The 20872-nt window shown below is 45.0% G+C and overlaps 1 protein-coding gene and 1 pseudogene across 2 annotated transcripts; one reads left to right on the top strand and one right to left on the bottom strand.

The window, feature by feature from the left end:
- Positions 1 to 2541: 2541 nt before the first annotated feature.
- Positions 2542 to 3450, bottom strand: LOC144250470 (vomeronasal type-1 receptor 2-like). Its single transcript, XM_077793309.1, has one exon. The coding sequence runs from the start codon at positions 3448 to 3450 to the stop codon at positions 2542 to 2544; it is 909 nt and encodes a 302-aa protein (XP_077649435.1).
- Positions 3451 to 9067: 5617 nt separating this feature from the next.
- LOC113178334 (uncharacterized) lies at positions 9068 to 19656 on the top strand (annotated as a pseudogene). The gene is made up of 6 exons (XR_013342480.1): positions 9068 to 9092; positions 11626 to 11863; positions 12449 to 12536; positions 14985 to 15111; positions 15517 to 15645; positions 16176 to 19656. The product of XR_013342480.1 is annotated as an uncharacterized LOC113178334 (transcript).
- Positions 19657 to 20872: the final 1216 nt, after the last annotated feature.

Raw genomic sequence — 20872 nt, 5'->3', positions numbered from 1 at the left:
CTCCATTGAATAGCCATAGCTCCTGTAAGAAGAAGGTCCCAAAATCATGCTCTGAGCACAAGTGACAGTGGGGGAACTTGCTTAAAGTGGGTGGCATTATGATAATGTAAGAGAGAGAGAGCAGGCTCAACAACAGCCTGTGCCCCACCCCCTTGAGTGCACCCTGAGGAGAAAGACTATTGCAGTTTTTGTATATGCCAGCCTTTCCACTCCCTCCTGGGTAGGACTCATCATGTAAGTTAAATGTGCTCCATTGGAAGCACTTCCCAGGAGAAGGGAACAAGGCCTGCTCTGCTGGAGGTCTACTAAACCTGAGTGAGGCCCTTTGACCATGTGGTCTTACCAAGGTTTTCTTTAAGGAGGAGATCACTTGCCGAAGGAAAAATAATTACTTCCCTTAGGAGAGAGGCATTAGTGGGGATCCATTCTCTTCTGGACAAATTTTTAAAACAGGAATACAGTCAGCCTTGCCAGACACCCTACAATATGCCTGTTCTGTCTCATAAGAAACCTCCCACTGATGAGTACCCATTTGCACCAGACTTGAGAGGTGTTAAATGTTGAGTGTGTAATGCTCATTGCTTTAGGATCTTTCTTTGGCAGAGAAAAAGATGACAAAATGACCAGGCTTGGTTTTCATGAATAACCTAATATATGTGACTAGAGATAAGTATATATCTGAAACTAAATATGTTTGTTTGTATAAGAACTAAGTCTATATCTGATCATTTTCTAAATGTATAAGAGATTTAAAGCTATCCTTTTGTTTTTGCTAGTACTGCTAATCTATACAGATCTATAATTATTGTTATCATAGACTATGGATCCTTAATTTTACTTTGAAAGTGAAACATAGTATAAGGAAATCTCTGTAATTGTGACACTAACCTTACTGGTTTCTCTGTACATTAGATGTATTCATGTTCTTCTAGTATATAGTCTTTTAAAATGTAAAGCTTAGAAAAACATTTTACCAAGTTGGTGTTATCCAAACTAAAATCGTCTGTAGAAATACTCTCATTCAGATTTATAAAGAAATAGCAAATTCAAATTGAAAGTCCTTTAAATGTTCCCAGAAGAGTTCATTTTCACAGGAAAAGCTCAATGAATCGTGACCTTCTCAGAAGATATCATTTGGGTGACAGTCAGGGACAGGGATATTAGGACAGTGTAGGGCACATAAACAAATATCCTCTTATAATAATCATTTGTCCCCAATGTTCCTCCATGATGCTGTCACCAGGAAGCCTCATGGATCTTCCCCTCCCCTTTGCAGTTCTCCACCTGTGGGACCTGCTCTGATCTTACTAACATCCCTACCTGCACCAGCAACCTCACTGTTGGTAGATGAATTGGTTCTCCTAAGGCTATAACTTAGCCTAAATACATAAATGTATTCTGATGTGGAGAGTGGTAAGTGCTACCTTTTAAGGTTGTAAGTAAGGCATGCCCATCTATCCACCTGTTTTGAAAGACAGCTGTGGGTATTTTCACAAAATGTGAAAGTGTCAGATTATGCTGCAACCCTTGAACAGATCTTAGCAGAAGAGGTGCGACTGAGAAACCAGGCACTTCCTTCCTTGTGGCACAGCAGGCAGCAGGAGGACTGTGCTCCCACCAAATTCCTTTTCTTCCACCAATGGAGGTCAGGGTGTGTGGAGTGGCCCAGGTGGACACTACATAGGAAAGGAGTTTGCATCACACTTGAGAATCCCTTAATGAAGGGAAACAAACATTTTAAGGAGAGTTGCTAACAAATCTTCCTTGCTCCTTGCCCCTGAGAGAATATTATCTTTATTTCAGTATGTAGAAAAAATCCTCTCCTTTATTCCAGGAGTTGATGCTAAATCTGTCTTCCCAAGCTCTGTTTTAACAGGTATCCAACAAAGACGATTTGGAACAAAACTTTTCTGGGAGTTATAAACTTACTGGCGATGCTCAGGAGAATTATCCTCTGAAAAGGTCCACACTTATTTCTCCAGTGCATTTGCTCTAGGCTAACTTTCCAGAGTGTAGCACTTGGTCAACCATGTGATCCAACTGACTTGGAAAGACTGGGAACTCATCCATTCCGTTTGCGTCCAGTAACAGGAACAAGGGTGGCTGTCTACAGGATGCTCTGCATAGGGTGAGGACCACCAGCTCTGTTCCCCTCCACCATGGCCACATGGGTCCCACAGTCAGCCAGCTGAGGACCCCTGTGTCCTTTAGGGTTAGAAAGTCAAGTGACTCTTCCATCCATTTCTTTATTGCTCTTTTCGGTATGAAGAACAATGAAACCCTTGAACATTGTGCAAAAACATGCAATTATGTACTTCTGATACAATGAGACAACTTTTGACTTGTATTTTGAAACTGGGGACTGAACCCTGGGGTGATTTACCACTGAGCTTCATCCCAGCTCTTTTTATTTTTCAATTTGAGACAGGGTCTTACTAACTTGTTAGACTGGCCTCCAATGTGGAATGCTCCTCTCTAAGGTCCCAGAGTTGCTGGGATTTCATGCATGTGCCACAGGACACAGCAAGAGTGAATTTTTATTCAAACAAAGCAGAGCCTGGATAAAGTGGATATAGTAGACTCACGGCTCATGAGAATAAAGGGGCTGACAGTGGGGAAACATAGTGAAATTAGATCATTGGTTTTCACCAACCACCAAACCGAATTGGAAAATAGAGCAATATACAAATTTAATACGGAGGAGAGGGTGTGGAAAGTCACAAAGGTGCCCACCAGGACAAGGATTCTCTGGGTGGCTGTGGACTCAGGGCAAGATCTGGGGGGAACTTTGATGCTGTGAATGTGCTGAACCCTCTGCTTGTGCCTGTACAAAAGGAGAACCATGGAGCTACTGGACCAGATCATGAGTACGGAAAAGACAACTTCAGGAAGTACAAACAATGCTGCATATAACGAGTCTATGATTTTATCACGGACTGCAGAAGTACAGTACCCATGATCTCTTTTCTCTGCCAGATTTTCACTACTCCATTTGTTAAATACATAGAGAGGAAAAATGGAATTTACCACCATATACAGGATCCAGCAGAGGGAAATGGAGAAGCCAATGTACTTTGGAGCTTTTCCTTTGAGATCCTTCCAACAGGAGTTCATGGGGCTGATGGTGATGTTCTGGAAGACGCTCAAGAGGCAGGTGATGAAAATGGAAACACTCTTGCCCACTCGCTGCATGTATAGGATGAGTTTGCATCCAAAATTACTGAAGAAATATTTCAACCCAAAAGCTGTCATTGTCTGGGGAATTCCTCTAGTGAGAATCAACAAGGAGTTGGCTATGGTCAGGTGCCTGAGAATCAAATCTCTGGACCTCAGTGTACACTCATTGCAGGAAAGAACCAAATGATAATAAAGCAGAGAGAAATTTCCCAGAATTCCAACAGCAGTCTGTGATAAGAATGTCATGCCTATAGCCATGTTGCTGGAGGCCATTTTGTCATTCAGCATATTCTTTAAATTATGACAACAGTCATTCCTCTGAGCTAAATGACTTCTTTAGAATAGCTGTATCCATGCACAGTTGTGAGCACCTGTATCCACAGGCTACCTGCAGAGCTGAAGCAGGAGAATCACTGGAGCCCAGGAATTTGAAGCCAGCCTGAGCAACATAGTGAAATCCCCTTCTTTTTTTTTTTTTAGAGAGAGTGAGAGAGAGAGAGAGAGAATTTTTAATATTTATTTTTTAGTTCTCGGCGGACACTACATATTTGTTGGTATGTGGTGCTGAGGATCGAACCAGGGCCGCACGCATGCCAGGCGAGCACGCTACCGCTTGAGCCACATCCCCAGCCCCATGAAATCCCCTTTTCAAAATAATTTTTGACACCAAGAGTAACTTTTATTGCATGCACCTGTGGGATTGCAAAGATCTCAAGATGCACATGTTTCTGGGGATAATTAGCAGTATATTTTATAGAAAAAGTGAGCCTGGATGATCAGATGAGGCTATCCTGTGAGGAGCAATGAAAAGTAGGAGCAAATGCATAGAAAGGATTTAGCATTTAACATTTCCAAATGAATGATATTTGTAGTCTCATTGGCAAAAGAACTTCAATCGCCATCCAAACCAAACAACAAATCAGATCTCACTGGATTTCTGACCTAAACTTTTAAGTATAAGGAATGGAGTTTTTAAAATCACAAAAAATTATTTCTGTGGTCTTAGGTAAGAAAATGTATATTAAACAGCACAAACACCCTAAACATATGGTTTAAATGACAAGTCAGGGCATATTACCTTGAGAATCAACTCTCATCAGATGCCATACACAGGGTGAATGAGTTTGATGTATCCTGCACCAACAGTCTTACAAAATTCACAATAGGACAAAAACAGGGAAGCCTTTCTAATATGTACTTCAAGATAAAAAGACATCATTCAATGACTAATAAATATGGGGTAATGTTCAGTGTCTTTATTTAAACCATCCCATAGTATAAGCACATACCAACCTAAATTTAAAATAAAATGGCAGGCAATTCCATGATTGGCAGGGATGGAGATAGGACAGGGATCTCATGAACTGCAATGGGTGTTAAAATTGGTGCAAACATGTTTCAAAACTGGTGGTGTCCACTTACTGGCTAAGATATAAACCTCTATGCCAGCAATTCCAATCTGATGCATGCTCATGTGTCCTCCAGAAATTGCCCTGGGTCCACATTGGATTTAATGAATGTAAGACTGAGCTGAGGGTTAGTTCCACAGGGAACAGGGGGAGGGAGGAGGCAAGGGAAAGAGAAGTAGTAGGGACTAAAGTGGAGCAAACTGTATGCCACACTCTCCTAATGAGCCTCAGTATTATGTGTAACAATAGTGCACTAATGAAAAATCTAAAAACGCATAAGGAGGAAAAACTCTACATGAGGAACCAAAACAGATGCTAGGAAATCATGTGATTTTAAAATTTATAATAGATGAATGGAAGACTGTCTCCTCTAAACAAAGATTTAGTTCCATAGCAGAAATATCCATTAAGACTGTCTCCTCTAAACAAAGATTTAGTTCCATAGCAGAAATATCCATTGGTTGTCATTGCTAGAATAAAAATATACTGGAATATTTAAATGAATTGTTCACAAATATTACTTTGTTTCTAAACTATGAAATAGGAAATACTAATATCTGATAAAGTACTTTAGGATAGAAATGAAGTTCTCACTAATTTCAGGCTAAAAGCTCCTGTGCACTGACAGCTATTTTAGTGAAATTGTCGGCAATGAACTAGGATTTATGGAGGCCATTTGACTATAAGAGGTATGTCAGAAGCTGCAGCGTGTGAATTGCACACTGAATGAAATGAAATAAATAAAATGTCACGAGTTTGTAATTAATGTTGAAGTATTAATAATACAGATTATTAACACAGATTCATTTGTTACTGAAAACCACTATCATCACTATAATGTTACCTCCTCTGTGTGTCCAGCAGGAAGAGAGTCTCGCTTCAGCCATCACAGCACAGGCATTCAGAGGAGACGTGATTCCTGTCTCACTTAAGTGGATTGTATCAGAGTTGCAAAAGAGCAACTTTTTTTTTTTTTTCCCCAGAAACAGTCTCAGGTGTTGGTTTCTGCACAGAAAGAGTTCCATCTTCATCTTTACTATAGGCAATGAAGGTATTACATACATGGATATGGTGGAAATTAAAAAGTTTATTCTAAGGTCTGTCTAAAATAATGTGAAGAATATGTTAGTTGCTAACTTCAGTCCTTAAGCCCCTTCCAAATCAGAATTCACTATCAATGATATTATTCACCCACAAACATCCTCAGTGGTGATTTTATTAAATAACTTAATGTATCAGGTCAGGGACACTTCTCCTTTTACTGAAGGAATTATTCCTCTCCTTAGTCTACCTCTCCACAGAATCTGTTTCTATCTCGGAATCCCTCTGCATACAGGAGCACATCCCCAGACTTCCTTTTCTTACTGATGATACTGATATTGAAACCACTCACTGTGCTTCTTGTGTGCAAGGTGCTGGGCTCAGTGTGAGGTCCTGACAGCCAGCATGGAGGGAGGGAGGCAGCTGGGCCCTGAGATAAAGGTCTGTGCTCCTGTGACCTCACTTCCCCTCAGGGCTGCAGTTATCACTTCACCTGGAGAGGCAAGGACAGTGCAGGCCTGGGGAGCCCAGGACAAGGCTGAAAAACTTTCTCCACACTTGCTAAATTACTAACGGAATTATGAGTTCCTTGTTAGTAACTTCAGAATGAGTGTTGAGGAGTCTGGGAGATGCTGTTGGTTTCCCATGATCCCTGGAAGCTGACAGGGTTTCTATGAAATGTGCCAAAAGTTGTGATAAGTGATCTCTGAGGGACTTGAAGAGGGTTTGTGTGTCTCATTGGACTCCATGCTTTCCTGAGTTCTTGACCCCAAATCTTGCTAATTCTGTCTCCTTCCCTTCCTTCCCCATTCCCTTCCCCTCCCAGGAGAGGCTGGGACCCAGAACAGGGCCTATCCTTGTGTCCCTGTGGCCTCAGCTCCAGGCAGGCTGGGGTGTGCAGAGTGCAGACCACACCCAGGGTGAGTGCTCCTGATTGTGACACCTTATGCTGTCATCACAGCCATCCCTTGGCCATGGAGCTTGTCACTAGGAAAGCTCAGTTGGAGAGCAGCCAACAGATGGGTCACTTGGAGCATATGCTTATGGGCACTGAGTGGAGGCATAAGGGATTGAGCATTGTGAACATGGAACCTGTCCCCAGCATTTGGAAGGACCTGGTTTTCGGTGATGTGACCTGGGGTATGACTCTAGCATGGAGGACATCTCCATAGCAACCGGGCATCCTGTGCTGCTGTGGGATCAGCATGCTAGCTTCATACTAGAGGTTCCAAACATAGAAGCTAACTAGTGAGATCAAAAGAAAGACACATAGACTCAATTTACCTTTTTCTTGCCCAGCTAAGGGACGGCCCTTCCCGGCTCCTACCTGGAGCCACCTGATGTGGTAGGGAGGTTTACACAAGAGACCAGCAGGAGAGAGGTGGGGGGGGGGCACGCCTGAGAGTGGGCTTCTATTGGGGAACAAAAAATTCAGGGGAAAATTCCATGCAATGAAGGTCGAGGGGGACAGCATTCCAAGGTCAGGGTCAGTGATTGGTTTCAGGGTCAATGGTCAGTCATACCCCCAAAGGGACAGGCTCTCGCACCTGAGAAGGGTGGGGACAAGCTCAGACACAGCTGGCCTGAGCGCCTCACACCCAGTCAGGGAGGTACCCAATCACGAGTGAGAACGGTTTCCCACACTATGCCTATGCACAGAAACTTTCCCAGTCACCAAGTAGCCATGAAGTCATCAGGGACCCCAATCTCAGACACTGTCACTGCTGTCCACACTGAGTGGCTAAGCGCCTCACCATTGCTGAGGCTGGCTTGAAAATCACAATCTTCCAAAACAGTAGATATTTTTAAATCAAAAAGCCTGGAGATCATTCCTACAGACTAAGCACATGCAGGGAGTCCCCAAGTCAAGCTGAACAGTGAAAATGGAGTCATCCAGCTGGGGCTGATTGTTCTGTTTTTGCATTCCTTGCATCTTTTGGATGACCTGTGGGACCGGGTTGGCTTCCTTAGGTTGGAAATTAATACTGCAGCAAGTTAGGGTGAGGGATTAAAGCTGCCTGTGAAGGCCACTTGTCTTGGGAGCTGAGAACATTTTCCTCCAACTAGTTGTAAAGTATTGGGTGCATGCTCTTTTTTTGCCAACAGGTGGCATGGGAAAATATAATTAAGAACAAAATTGCTTCCAACCTCAGAAATCTTCCCCACTGGGCTGGAGATGTGGCTCAAGCAAGTGTCCTTGGTTTCAGAAGAGCTGAAATTTACCGTGTTGTTATGTATATGCTATATACATGCAATGCAAAACTTTGCTTGTGATAAAAAGAAAAAACAATCCCCAAGCTTTGCTTGTGCATCTTGCCATGTCCACTTCCATCAGAGCACAGTATCTAGTTCTTCCATCCATTCACCTCAGAGACAGGTAGCCAACCCTTGGCTTAGTTCCAGGAACAATGTGATATCAGTCACAAGAGCAGGGTGCGGGTTGGTGGAGGTGGAGGTGTGGGATTTATATCCTGAGGGCCTCAGGGTGAAATTATACATGCTGCCCCCCACATTTTCCTTTCACATTCTGATTCGCATCGACTTCATGGATAATCTCAGGGTTTTTTAATTCAATTGCTAAAATTAATTGTAATAGCAGGAACTGAACTAGATCCTATCACCCAATGTTAACCCCACCGGCCCTCCCCAAGGGCGAAGTGACCTCCCACATTTCCATGTTGTCCCAGCTTCCCAGGGAGTCTCACCTCCTTTTTCAGTCATAAAACACAAAAACGCAGAAAGCAGGATAATCAGGCCTCGCCCACAGCCTTGCCCACCAAGACCCTGCGTTTTGGGGTTCATGCTCAGGTCCAGCACATCCTGGACCACCGCACTTCCCTGCAGGCTGACCTCACCCAATTCAACTGCTAGCATTTCTGTACCCAGCAAAGGTTCTCTATTCTCAGCACATTGGAAACTCCCGCCCCTGGGTTCACTCCCAGGGTTTCTCCGCCGAGGGGGGTCGGTACAACTTCCTGTCCCTGCCGGTCAGCCTTCCAATCCCGCCCACTGGGTGGGTTTCAGCCAGTGCGTCCCGCCCTCTCCATCGCCACGCCCCTGTCCCTGAGCCTTGTAATCCCGCCTACTGGGTGGGTTTCACCCAATGAGTCCCGCCTTCTCCATCGCCACGCCCCTTCCGGTCAGCCTTCCGATCTCGCCCAATGGGTTGGTTTCACCCAGTGAGTCCCGCCTTCTGCATCGCCCCGCCCCTGTCCGTCATGTTTCCCGACCCCCGTCACTAGGTGGTTTTGCCCTCTGAGGCCCGCCCTCTCCATGGTACCCTCCCTGCCCGTCAAGCGTTCTGACCCCGCTCACTGGGTGGGTTTCAACCTGTGAGATCCATTCTCTCCTTCGTCAAGCTTCCGGCCCCGCCCACCAACTCCAGGTTCCTCCTTCTTTGCAATCTTCCTTGAGCCCGCGCGTCCACCAGGAGCCTCGGAAGTGGATCCGGTCGTCTCCCGGCAAGTGAGTTCCCTGTCTCTGGGCTGTTTGCGCTACTGGGTCGCTGGCGGGTCCGTGGCGGGGACTCGGTCCCCACAGACCTCTGCGTCCCTGCCGCGCGCCGTCCACCTGTAGTCCCCTCGGTCCCCGCGGGAGAGTCGCGTTGGTCTGCGGCCTGGCGCGAGTCCCAGCCAGGGTTGGCCTGGGCCTCTGGACGCCCTGTCCGTCCCCGCTCCCGCCCCGCCGCCCGCAGCCAGTCCGAGCGCGGGTAGTTCTCCACAGAGGGCGCGTCCTGGTCTCCTAATTCTCCCAAGAAGGAGAAAAGGAAATGGAGAAATCTAGAATCTCAATCTCCAGAGACGTGAAGGACAGCCACCTAGGGATAGGGGCACAATGGGGAGGGACCTCAGGCTGAGCAGGGGAGGAGAGGATGGATTATCTGCAGGGATGGCCGAGGACAACTGGTGCTGGGACAAGAAGAGGTGTAACTAGTGACCAGGGCGCCCAGGGCAGAGGCCTAGTGATGTGCGGCCCAGAGCATGCGGACAGGGGCCTGCAGCAGGCAGGGCAGAGGGAGAGAGTGGATGGGGAAGAAAGAGGCAGACATCTGTGGAGATTGGGGACAAAGACTGGGCAGAAAGACTGACTGGAGGTGAAGGGAGTTGCAGGAATGGGGAAGATCAGATGGAGGGAAGGAATAGAGGGAAGAAGGGGAGAAACCAGGAGAGGAGAGAAAAGCCAAGGGAGCAGGACCCAGGATGGGGGAGGAAATCAGAGTGGAGGTGAGAATGGAGATGATCAGAGTGAGGGAGGGAAGCAGCAGTGAAGACAGGGGACCCTGGGTGTGGATGATGACCTTGTAACATATTGATTTCTGTCTCCAATAAGGTAAGTGTAAGTTAAGTTTTTGTTTGTTTGTTTGAACTATACAGCTGAAGAAGGGAATGACAAAACTGCTGTTTCTAAGTTTTGTGTGTTCTGCAGTTCTGGGATTAGGATAGCTTCCTTTTGTAGTCTCTTGGGCCAGAAGGCAGTGACTTGAGCCATTCAGTTGTGGGTTACCCTCTTGTGTTTTCCTGAGAAGGTGCAGTGTTGGTGTGTAAGATAGGGAAAGCTGAAGTGCAACACTGTGTACAGCACTCTTAACTGTGGTCATCTAAATACATGGGAATCTGTCTCCGTCAGCAAACAGTTCTGTGTCATATACCATCTTAGGTTTTTGTAATTGCATCCAGATCTGGGCATCACTACCTGGAGATAGCATCAAATGCCACTGGTTGAGGGTTTTAGTACCATAATTCCATACACACCCCACTTCCCATGCCAGTCACATGTCCTGGGTTGGGACCTGAATTCATTGGTAGGCTATCAATTGGAGCTTCCCATAATCCCTGCTCGGGTCTTGTTAATTTGCTGCATGGGGTAATTTCAGTTAGGGACATACTTTATTATGCATACAGTTACACATGGAAGAATATGCTAGAAGACTAACTGAAACCCAGGAGGGGGTTTTGGGCACCATGACTTTTATCCATTATCACACAACGATGAATGACAGCTCCCTATTACAGCATGTGAAGTGAGTGCCTTTGTTGTGGACCTGAACCCCTAATCTATAGGAAGCCATTTCCTTCAATAAGTAGGATCGGTACTGAGATTGTGGGACACCAGGAATCTGCCAGTAGGGGAAACCACATATTGCTGAATAGAGGGGAGGCATTGTGTAATGATTTTGAGAGAGGGTGTGGCTAAGTGTCCCATGTTTCCATCTTCCTGGCCCAAGCTAAGTAGGTGGGATTGCAGGTGTGCCACTGTGCCTGGCTTAAATGCAGTATCCAATTTCCCTTTTTCATTTCTCTTTTCTGTCAGTAGCACATTGCCCAGTTGATGACTCCCTCTTCTCTATTCTCTTCTTAGTTGTTAGGACATCTGCATATCTTAAAACTCTTCTTGCATTCATTATGATTCCTCCCTGATCACTTTGGCAATTCCTCTGCTGCCAGGCCCCACCCCCTGTTCTTTGATGGCAGTGCTGCCCCACAGTTGAGCCTTGTACCTCTGCTCAGCATGTCTGTGCCCACTGTCTCTCCTCATCTTTTTGATCACAGCTTTGATAGCATTCTTCCCTATAGTTCTCCTGGAGACTTCTCCTATAAACATTAGAGTTCTGTGGCCAGTTGTGTCCTCAAGTCCATGCTGGGATGTTAGTGGGCCTTTCTACCTTCATGGTCCATCCTGTGACTTCTTTAGCTCCCCAGGTGCCTCTCCCCTGTAGTCCTCAGCATTTCAGGTAGGGTGATCCTGTACTTGGGGGTGTTGGTTAGATACTTTGACATATATCGAAATAGTACAATGTACTATCATATTGGTAAGTTTTATATCTTAAGAGGTCAAAGACAAAGATCACATGTATTTTTTCAGACAGGCAAGGAAACCTGAGTGCACACTGTTCTTGAGGCTTGGGAAAGATGTGGGAAGACCTGGGTCCTGGTTGTTCTGCTGCCTCAGGGCCTCTGCTGCTCAGCCACCCAGGCCTCTTTCCTTTTCCTGGTTGCAGGTTGCTTAAGCCTCAGGGCCTTCACTGGGTCTTGACCCTTGTCTAGGCTTCATTGACACTGGGCTGCAGGTGGTCAACACCTCAGGTCTTTGTTCTGATGTTACCTGCTGCATGGAGACTCCTTTGACTGCCCCCCAGCTCCTGTAACACTCCAGCCACAGCCTGCCCCACCTCTGGTCCATGCAGCCTACTTTGCATATTTCTATCTGTTCCTTCACCATCCGCTGTCTGGATCCTGGTAAGAACAAGGTTCCAAGAGAGGGGCAGAGCTAGAAGGTGGGTAGTGGGCTGGGCTTGCCCCTAATGGGGTACTTATTCCTGGGTTCCATGAGAGTCCCGAGTCATTTTGCAATAATTCTACTAACTGGATGTGCCATTCAGGGGTGAGGATGTTACCCAGTTTTAATAATACTGAAAAATAGTTGATTCTCTTCTCTGTGCAGCATTGAGTAACTGGCTCTGTGTCCTCCATCCTGGGGTCTGAGATCAGTCTGAGATCCCAGGAGAGGTGAGGGGGCACTGTGCTGTGGTTCAGTTTGGTCAGGGCCAGGCTGTGCCTTGAAGGGAGCCCAGTGCTGCCCAGCCCCCCACTGCTGCAGCCTGTGTGTGCTTCACCAGCAGGGAGACCAGGCCCAAAGAGAGGAGTAACAGGAGTCTCCTGTGCACCTTCCTGCAGGAGTTTACTACTGTGCCTGGGTCACTCTAAAGGGTGGGCAGAAGGGGACCGTCTTCTCACATGCTGAGGTCCTCCTTGTGTGTGTGGCTGTGGCACAGGAACGGTGTGATGATTCTGAGCCTTAAACAGTCCGTTTCCTCCTTCCAGGATTGACTTGTAAAGACTCGTGTTACCTGAGGAAATAGCCCTGAAGAGGAGGAGGAAAGAAAAGGAGTCAGGAATGGCTGTCACTGAGGTACAGTGATCTCTCAGGTGGTGCTGAGTCCCCTGTGCAGTGCTGGGCCTGGGAGCTGCTGGCCTCCCGTGACTCTGTGGCCTCCTGCCTGTCAAGTGTGCCTGCACTCCCCTGGGCCTCCCTTACCCCAACCTCTGTGCTTAGATTCCATCCCACTGTGACCTGGTGACAGGGAACCCATGAGGAGATTCCACCGGGTGTGGCCCTGGGAATCCTCTGTCATTTTTGTTGATCTTTTTTAAAAAAGTGAGTGTGCTGTTTGGTGGTGTCCCTGTCCTCCACACCAGTTCTCTCACTCTAGTGCTCATTGTTTCCTGCCTTTTGCTTCTGTTGCCTTCAGTTGGCTCTTTCCCCTGGAGGTGTATGCTTAGTTGACCTGGGTTTCTTCCTCCTTGTGGTGAAGTTTCACTACCCTAAATTCTTTCTTTTGTTTTCTTTTTTTCTTCCTCACTGCATTTCATCAGTTTTGGTGTAGTTTTTTTATTTTTTATTTTTTTTATTTTGCTTTTGTTTCAGATATTTTCTGAATCTTTTTCCTGTTTACCATTGGTTGGTTAAGAATGAGGTGTTTCATTTTCCCTTATTTTGGGGTGTTTATTTTTCTTCTGCAATTGGCTTCTGTATTTATTCCATTGTGCACAGAAAGAAAATTGGGGTCCTTATAGGCTTCTGAAACTGAATGTTAAGATTTGTGACCTAATGTGTCTCAAATGAAAAAATAGATGTCTGTAGTAGCTTAGTGGTAAATGTCCTGATGTCAGTCTTCCAAAAACAAAAAACAAACCAAAAAAAAAGGCGTGGAGTTGGGGGGCGGGGCTGGCAGTTTTATTCCGTGGTGAAGCACCCAGGTTCATTGTCCAGTACCATAACTAAATTTTATGAATTTTTATGTGAATTGTCTACCTTCAGCCCCAACTTCCAGTTGGTTCTGCATAGACCTCTTTTTCCTATGGACTGCCTTGGCTGCACAGTGTCCTGCAGCACAGTCTGTGAACACAGTGACTCTGAGCATCCTGACTCCTGTTTCTTTCTTTCTTAGAAATTGAAATCAGGCCCTTCTACCATTGAGTTATATCCTCAATCCCTGTTGTCTTGTTTTCTTTTTTATAGTTAGAGTCTTGCTTCATTGCTGAGGTGATATTGAACTTGTGATTCTCTTGCCTCTTCCTCCTGGGTCAGGATTACAGCTGTGTACCACTGTGGCTGGTACTATGTGTTTCCTGCAGGGGAGAAATGTATACAGATTTAGGCAGTATCTTGTCTTAAGGAAAATTAAAGTAAAACACAACTAGGAGATATAACATTCTCAGAAATACCAGAAAATATGAACACACAGGGAAAGCAAGCTCAGTTTCTCCCTGTATACCCTCCGGACACAGAAAGCTTCTGTAATCCTGAATAAGTGAGGGTTTTTGCCCATATACCAAGAATGCAGTTCTTCAGAGGGCACTTGTCATTTCACCTAATTCAGACACTGTCTGTGTAAGTACATGGTGGATCCCACCAGCTGAGGTCTCTGTTCCAGAAAATGGGCCCCTTTTCAGAGGCCTGCAAAAGTATGGCCCATGATTCCGAACGACTTTCTATAAATGGGGCTTCCTTCATCCCCTCACATTCAAAAAGTGGTTAGATTGCTTCCTAAAACTGTCAAATACTTTACTTGCATTTGCCTTGTGGTGATGCCTGTTCAGAAGAGACAGGTGAACACACGGATGGAAGAGGTGCATAGCCAAGGTGTGGGCAAAGGACCTAGAGCTCATATGACTTTGTGTGGTGCGCCACCCTCCAGAACCCTCCACCCATGCGTTGATCTGAACACCCTTTCACCCCGTCCTGCTGAGATTTTATGGAGGCTCCATTATGTAGGCAGGCTTGATTACATCCTGGGTGATGGTGATCAGTTGGGACTTCAGTCCGTCTCCCTTCCCTGGAGGTGGATGGCAGAACTGTGTTACAACGGCCTCTCCTGCCTATGGCTTTGTGGGGAGAAGCCTTGTTGTGAAGCTCTCTAAGGGGCTTTGGCACCTGTCTTCTCACTAGCACAGAACTCTTCCTTAGTTCTCCAGGGAATCCGGGTGAGCTCCACATCAGCAGACAGACAGATACCAAATGTGTGTTTACAGCCTCACAGTGCAGCTCTTCTCACTTGAATCAGTTGCATGCTTACACTTCTCCTCCCTTCTCATTTCACTTTAGTTTTCTTCTTTGCAGTAATGGGGTTGAACCTAGGTCCCCTCTGCCATTACATCCCTACTCCTATGTTCTTCATTCTCAGAGAGATCTCGCTATGTTTCCCAATCCCACCTCTAATTTACAATGTTCCCACCTCAGCCTGGGGATACCTGGGATACAAGCATGTGCCACCATGCCTGGGTACTATGATTCACATTTTGCATCAAGACTGTAACTGTCCCCAGTGCCGCATTGTGAAGCCTGTTTTAATTTCAGGGTCCGCTGACATTCAGGGATGTGGCCATAGAATTCTCCCAGAAGGAGTGGAAGTTCCTGGTCCCTGCTCAGAGGGCTTTGTACAGGGACGTGATGCTGGAGACCTACAGGAACCTGGTCTCCCTGGGTGAGCTTGACTTCCCCTAATGCTGGGATCTGCCCTGTATATCGTAGCATTTCTCTTTTGTCTTTGGGATTCTCTACATTGACTGATTGAAGTCCTGTTGCCTGTGAAAGACGCTCCACAGTACATCCTCTGTTCTTTGTTCCCTTTCTTCAGATGTTCTCTCCCCTTCATGATACTGCAGTGGTGCTTCCAGAGCTGAAGCACAACATAAAGCCCACAGCCGACTCTTAAAATATTTCTATTTCTGTGCTTTTGATTCAGTGGTTCTTGGAAGAGAGGTAGATACCTACATGATATAGTGAAATATTTTCTGTATCCCTCTGTAATGTCCTCTTCCTCACGTGCAGATAGGGCTGGATTGTGGAGAAGCCACAGTGCATCACCTTCCTTTCTCTTTACAAGCAGGAATGTGTCCTTCAGACCTGAGTGTCCTCTCCTGGTTGGAGCAAGGGAGGGAGCCCTGGACTGTGAATGGCCCAGAGGAAATATCCAGGCCTGCAAATGAGTGGGCATGTGTGGAGGGTGTGAAAGCAGGTAAGAGCTCACATGGGCAGAGAGGCAGCTGCCCACTAAATAGAGTTGGGGCGCTTTGGCAATGGGAGGGGTCAGGGCTAAGGTGAAGTCCATTTCCTGGGCTTTACATGCAAGGAATTTGGTTTCAAGCTCCACTTTCTCCTTTTCCTCCTTTGCTCCTTCTCCCTATTCTCCCTTCTCTAAACTTTCTCTATGTATACATGACGATGACATCCCCTTTGGTATCTTTATATAGTAACGTAACATCATTTTGTTAAATTCATTTCATTTTTCCTCCCATTCCTCCCCCGCCCCCATCTTCTCTGTATCTTTATTTTATCCAGTCACTTCCCCAACTGCCTTTTCTCCTTTATTTTGGATTAGTTTCTATATATGAGAGCAACAGTTTAACCCTTAATTTTTGAGTCTGGCTTAGTTTACCTCTTTCAATGTTTCTTTCCTACTACCCCACCAAAGAATTCCTTTGATTGTCAAAGCAAACATTTCTCATAAATATGAACATGATCTTATAAATTCTTTATCATTTGTAGAAGAACCGGAAACAAATATTCCTGCAGCTCCATACAAATGTAATGAGCTTGAAAAGTCCTTTAATCAACAATCACACCGTACTATACATCAGACAATCTGTACTGGAGAGAAACGATTTACTTGTGAAATATGTAGCAAAGTCTTCAATAAAAAATCGAATCTTACAAGTCATCTTAGAATTCATACTGGAGAGAAACCTTACAAGTGTAATGAGTGTGGGAAGATGTTCAATAAAAGTTCACACCTTGGACCACATCGGACAATCCACACTGGAGAGAAACCTTTCAGATGTGATGAGTGTGGCAAGGTCTTCCGTAACAAATCCTACCTTGCAAAGCACCGGAGAATTCACACCGGGGAGAAACCTTACAAGTGTGATGCATGTGGCAAGGTCTTCAGTCAGATTTCATACCTGGCAAGTCATCGCAGAATCCACACTGGAGAGAAACCTTTCAAATGTAATGAGTGTGGCAAGGTCTTTAGTCGTAACTCATACCTCATTCAACATGTGATAATCCACACAGGGGAGAAACCTTACAAATGCAATGAGTGCGGCAAGGTCTTCAATAAAGAATCAATCCTTACAAGTCATCGTAGAATTCACACCGGAGAGAAACCTTACAAGTGTAAAGAGTGTGGGAAGAGCTTCAGTCAGCCTGCACATGTTACACAACATCGTAGAATCCACACTGGAGAGAAACCTTTCGAATGCAATGTGTGCGGTAAGGTCTTCCATCAACAATCAAACCTTATAAGTCATCAAAGAATCCACACTGGAGAGAAACCTTTCAAATGCAATGATTGCGGAAAGTTCTTTAGTCAGAAATCAAACCTTACAAGTCATCGTAGAATTCATAGTGGAGAAAAACCTTAGAGTCGTAATGAGTGAGAGAAGGTCTTCAATCACATTTCACACGTTGCACAACAAGAGAATTCACACTGGAGAGAAACCTTTCAAATGCAGTGAGTGTGGCAAAGTCTCCATCCTGAACTCAGACCTAGCAAGACAGCTGATGATAATTCATACTGGGAGATGTCTTACAAATGCAATGAATGTGGTAAGGTCTTCAGTTGCAGTTCACGTCTTGTTTATCATCATAGAATCTGTACTGGGGAGAAACCTTAAAAATGCAATGAGTGTGGCAGTGTTATTAGTCACAAGTCATCCCTAGCTAGTAATCAAAGAATCCACATTGGAGAGAAATATTTCAAATGCAGTGATGTGAAAAGATCTTCAGTTGCAACTCATACCTAACAGAGCATCAGATAATTCATAGTGGACAGAAGACTTACAAATGAAATCTATGTGGCAAGGTCTTCAGTCTGAATCATCCCTGAGACGACACTGGAGGATCTATACTGGAGAGAAGGCTTCGACATGTAATCACTGTGCAAGGGCCTCACTTGTGTTCCCAACTACGTCACAAGGAGGCAGGAAGATGATCGATGCAAATCCTGCCTAGCCAACATGATGAGACTGTCTCAAAATAAAATAAAGAGCTGGGGATGTAGCTCAGTGGTAGAAAGGTTGCCTAGACTGTTGAGTCCCTGGGTTCAATCCCCACACTCCATAAGGAGAAAAAAAAAGGACAATGAATGTTTTGAGGTCTTCAGTCAGATTGGCTTCCACATATCAGGCACTTAGGCTGTAGAGAAACCCTGTGGATGTGATGAATGTGGCAAAGCCTGTAGGGTGCATCTGGCCTGGCCAATCATGTGATCCACAGCAGGAGGGCATGTCAAGGTGTTCACTGACATTTCCTATCACGCAGATTGTCAAGATCTCAGAGAAAAGCCACAAATGAATTGGGCAAAGTCTCAGTCAGCATACAAGCCATGTAAGACCACTTTATTACCTAGTGGAGAAACTATCTTCCACGTATAATGACTATACAGAGCCTTTAGGCCTCATTTAAGGCTTAGAATCCCTCAGTTAGTCTGTGTTGAAGAGGAACCTCACCTAAACATTGGATGCAACAGGCCCTGGGAAAAAAACTCATAAATGTACCAAGATGGCAAATCTTTACTATGCACTCAGTCCTCTGTACACATCAGGTAAGGCACAGAAGCATAATGACTTTGGCCAAGCCTGTCTTCAGTGCTCATGTCTCAGTGGACATCAGTTGATTCGCACTGGAGAGAAACTGTGGAAATGTCTGCAGGTGCCAAGCTCTTCTGGCACAGTTCACAGCTTGCACAACATGTGAGAAGACGTCCTAGAGGTAGAGCTTGAATGCAGCGAGTGTGGCACCCCCGGCATTATGAATTCAAGCAGTGGTCAGAATCCATACTAAAGAGCAACATCCGTCACAATCACAGCACATAGGACAGACTTTCATGCCTCAGAACCACTGGGCATCAAAGAGACACCTTTGAGGAAGGTGTGCAAAAGTCATGCCCTGATCTTAAATCTAAGCTTTAAAATTGGAACAGTACATGACCCAGAGAATACCATCCAGTTGTAAGGAATGTGCTGTTTTTTTTTTTTTTTTCCTAAACATTTGTGATTTTGTTGTCCTGAGAGGATTTATTCTGGCAAAATCAGACATTGTGACCCTGGATAGTGCTTTCATCAAGGGAGTGTCCTCAGGATTCACCAGTGAGTCCATAGGCTACCAAGGACTCTTAACAAATGTACTGTGTTACCTTATTTCACCAATTCTCACACAATCCTCTATGTCAGAAAATTTATAGGAAGGATAAATAAGTCTCTGATTATCAAAGATTAGCTTCTGGCCTCGCATACTTTGGTAAAATTACATAATGTTTTATAACTAAGGAGATGTCAAAGGTGCAGGGACATTTGAAAAGGCCCAGTTATCTTCATGTTTTAAAGTGTCTCATTCTTCGAGATTTCTTAGAAAGTACCCTGCTTATCTTGGGTTCTGTGCCTTCCTTACGGGTCTTTCACGGCTGTGTCCAGAAAGGAACCCATAGGAGTAAAGGTCTTACTTTGTGAAACGAAGATCCCTGTTGTCCTTGCTCCTGGAGTAGGAGGACACTGCCTATTAAAATTCAGTATTGCCTGCACCAAGAAATATTTCAAAGGGACTGATCAGGATGTAGAATTGAGATATCCATTATCCTGCCTGGGGTGGTCTGTGCACCCTTGTCCATATTGTCCATAGTGGGATGGGGTAAGGAACACTCTACAAACTACCTGAAGTGGGACAGCCAAGACTGCAGAGACTGGGCTTTTTATTGGAGGAGAGGAGTGTGGTCTTAGGGCCTGATTATGTCCAGGAAGAATGCAGGGAAATGGTGGCCACTGCTGCATTTAATGGCCATAGCTGTTTAGCACAGTTGGTGACTAATTGTCTCATTCTTGGAACTGAAAAGTTATCAGAGAGAAGAGATGAACCTAAAGAACCACAACAGCACATGCTTCATGAGGATCCACCTTTACCTGCTGAGGTTACATTTGCTGCTGATTTATTCAGAGTGTACCATAGATTTCATATGGTAGTTAATAAAATCTAATTTTTCACATAAGTATGAGTGGATTGTGTTTCTTCTACAACAGTTTTGTTCCACCTCAGTTGGTTCTTTATACTGGAAACTTAACATGCACCATTAGATTCCTAAGGTTCAAAGAGATTTATAACAGGTTTTTTTTTTTTTTAATTTCCCTGGTGGATCAAACAACATATAATCTTGGGAACAGATAATCATGCTTTGCACCTGAGTTATTCCATGCTCTGTTCTAGGGTAAGTATGTGGGTAGGAAGTATCCCAGAAGCACGGCATCAGACATGGACACCCGAGAGCCTTCGTCATTGTTGATGAATGTGCATCTCATACTTCCTTTTCCTCTCCTCCCTCCCCCAGCACTGGGCATTAAGCCCAAAGCCTCTCTACCGACATCTGAAGGATATCTCTAGCCCCTTTATTTTATTTTTTATTTATTTCAATGTTGGGATAAGTGCTTGCTGAGTGGCCTACCCTGGTCTTGAATGTGGATCATCCACCATCAATCTTAATGTCCTTGGGATTACCAGCATCCACCAGCATTGTTAGTGTGTTTCTAAATGCCTTTCTATTGTTGGCCAAGTAAGGCATACAGAATGCACCTTTTTCCATAAAGCAAAAATAAAAATAGAGTATATAAAAGTGGGCATTAAAGGTAAAATAATATCTCTTTTTTTGACTTCTATGTAAATAACTTGTTAGCATACATAATGGGATTTGTTAAGTTTGTTTTATTATCCTTATGGTTGTTAACTTGCACTTCTGACCACTGAGCTGAACTGCGTTAATACCTCCCACATTCTGGTTGGTTTATCAAGGATGCCAACACCGGAGCCTGAAGTTATATATCACACAATAAGGCTTGGTGGGGGTGTGGTAGATCTAAGCTGTTGCAGATGTAGTCCCAGAGTTCAGGGAATAGTGCCTGGCTTGTGTTGTGACAGTGAGGCTGCGGTATGGGCACCTGGGTGTGCTTCAGACTTCAGCTGCTGCTGAGGAATTTATCATCTCCTTAGGGTGAGAGCAGGGACAGTGGTGACAAGGATGGGGTATGCACAGTCCAGTGTCAAAGGCTAGCCAGGGGCTGGGGTTGTAGCCTAGTGGGAGATCTCTTTCGAACTTCCATGGGTGAGGCCCCGGGTTTGATCCTCAGCACCACATAAAAATGAATAAAAATATTGTATCAATCTAAAACTAAAAAAATAAAATAAAAAGTCAAGCTCTGTGG

The sequence above is a fragment of the Urocitellus parryii genome, chromosome 15 (genome assembly GCF_045843805.1).
Source record: "Urocitellus parryii isolate mUroPar1 chromosome 15, mUroPar1.hap1, whole genome shotgun sequence".
NCBI lineage: Eukaryota > Metazoa > Chordata > Mammalia > Rodentia > Sciuridae > Urocitellus > Urocitellus parryii.
The sequence above is the reverse complement of the archived record's forward strand: the minus strand, read 5'-3'. Positions and strand labels throughout refer to the sequence as shown.

Bases quoted from the DNA above. Each gene is read 5' to 3' on its own strand.
- LOC144250470 (XM_077793309.1), bottom strand. From the start codon at position 3,450: ATGGCCTCCAGCAACATGGCTATAGGCATGACATTCTTATCACAGACT.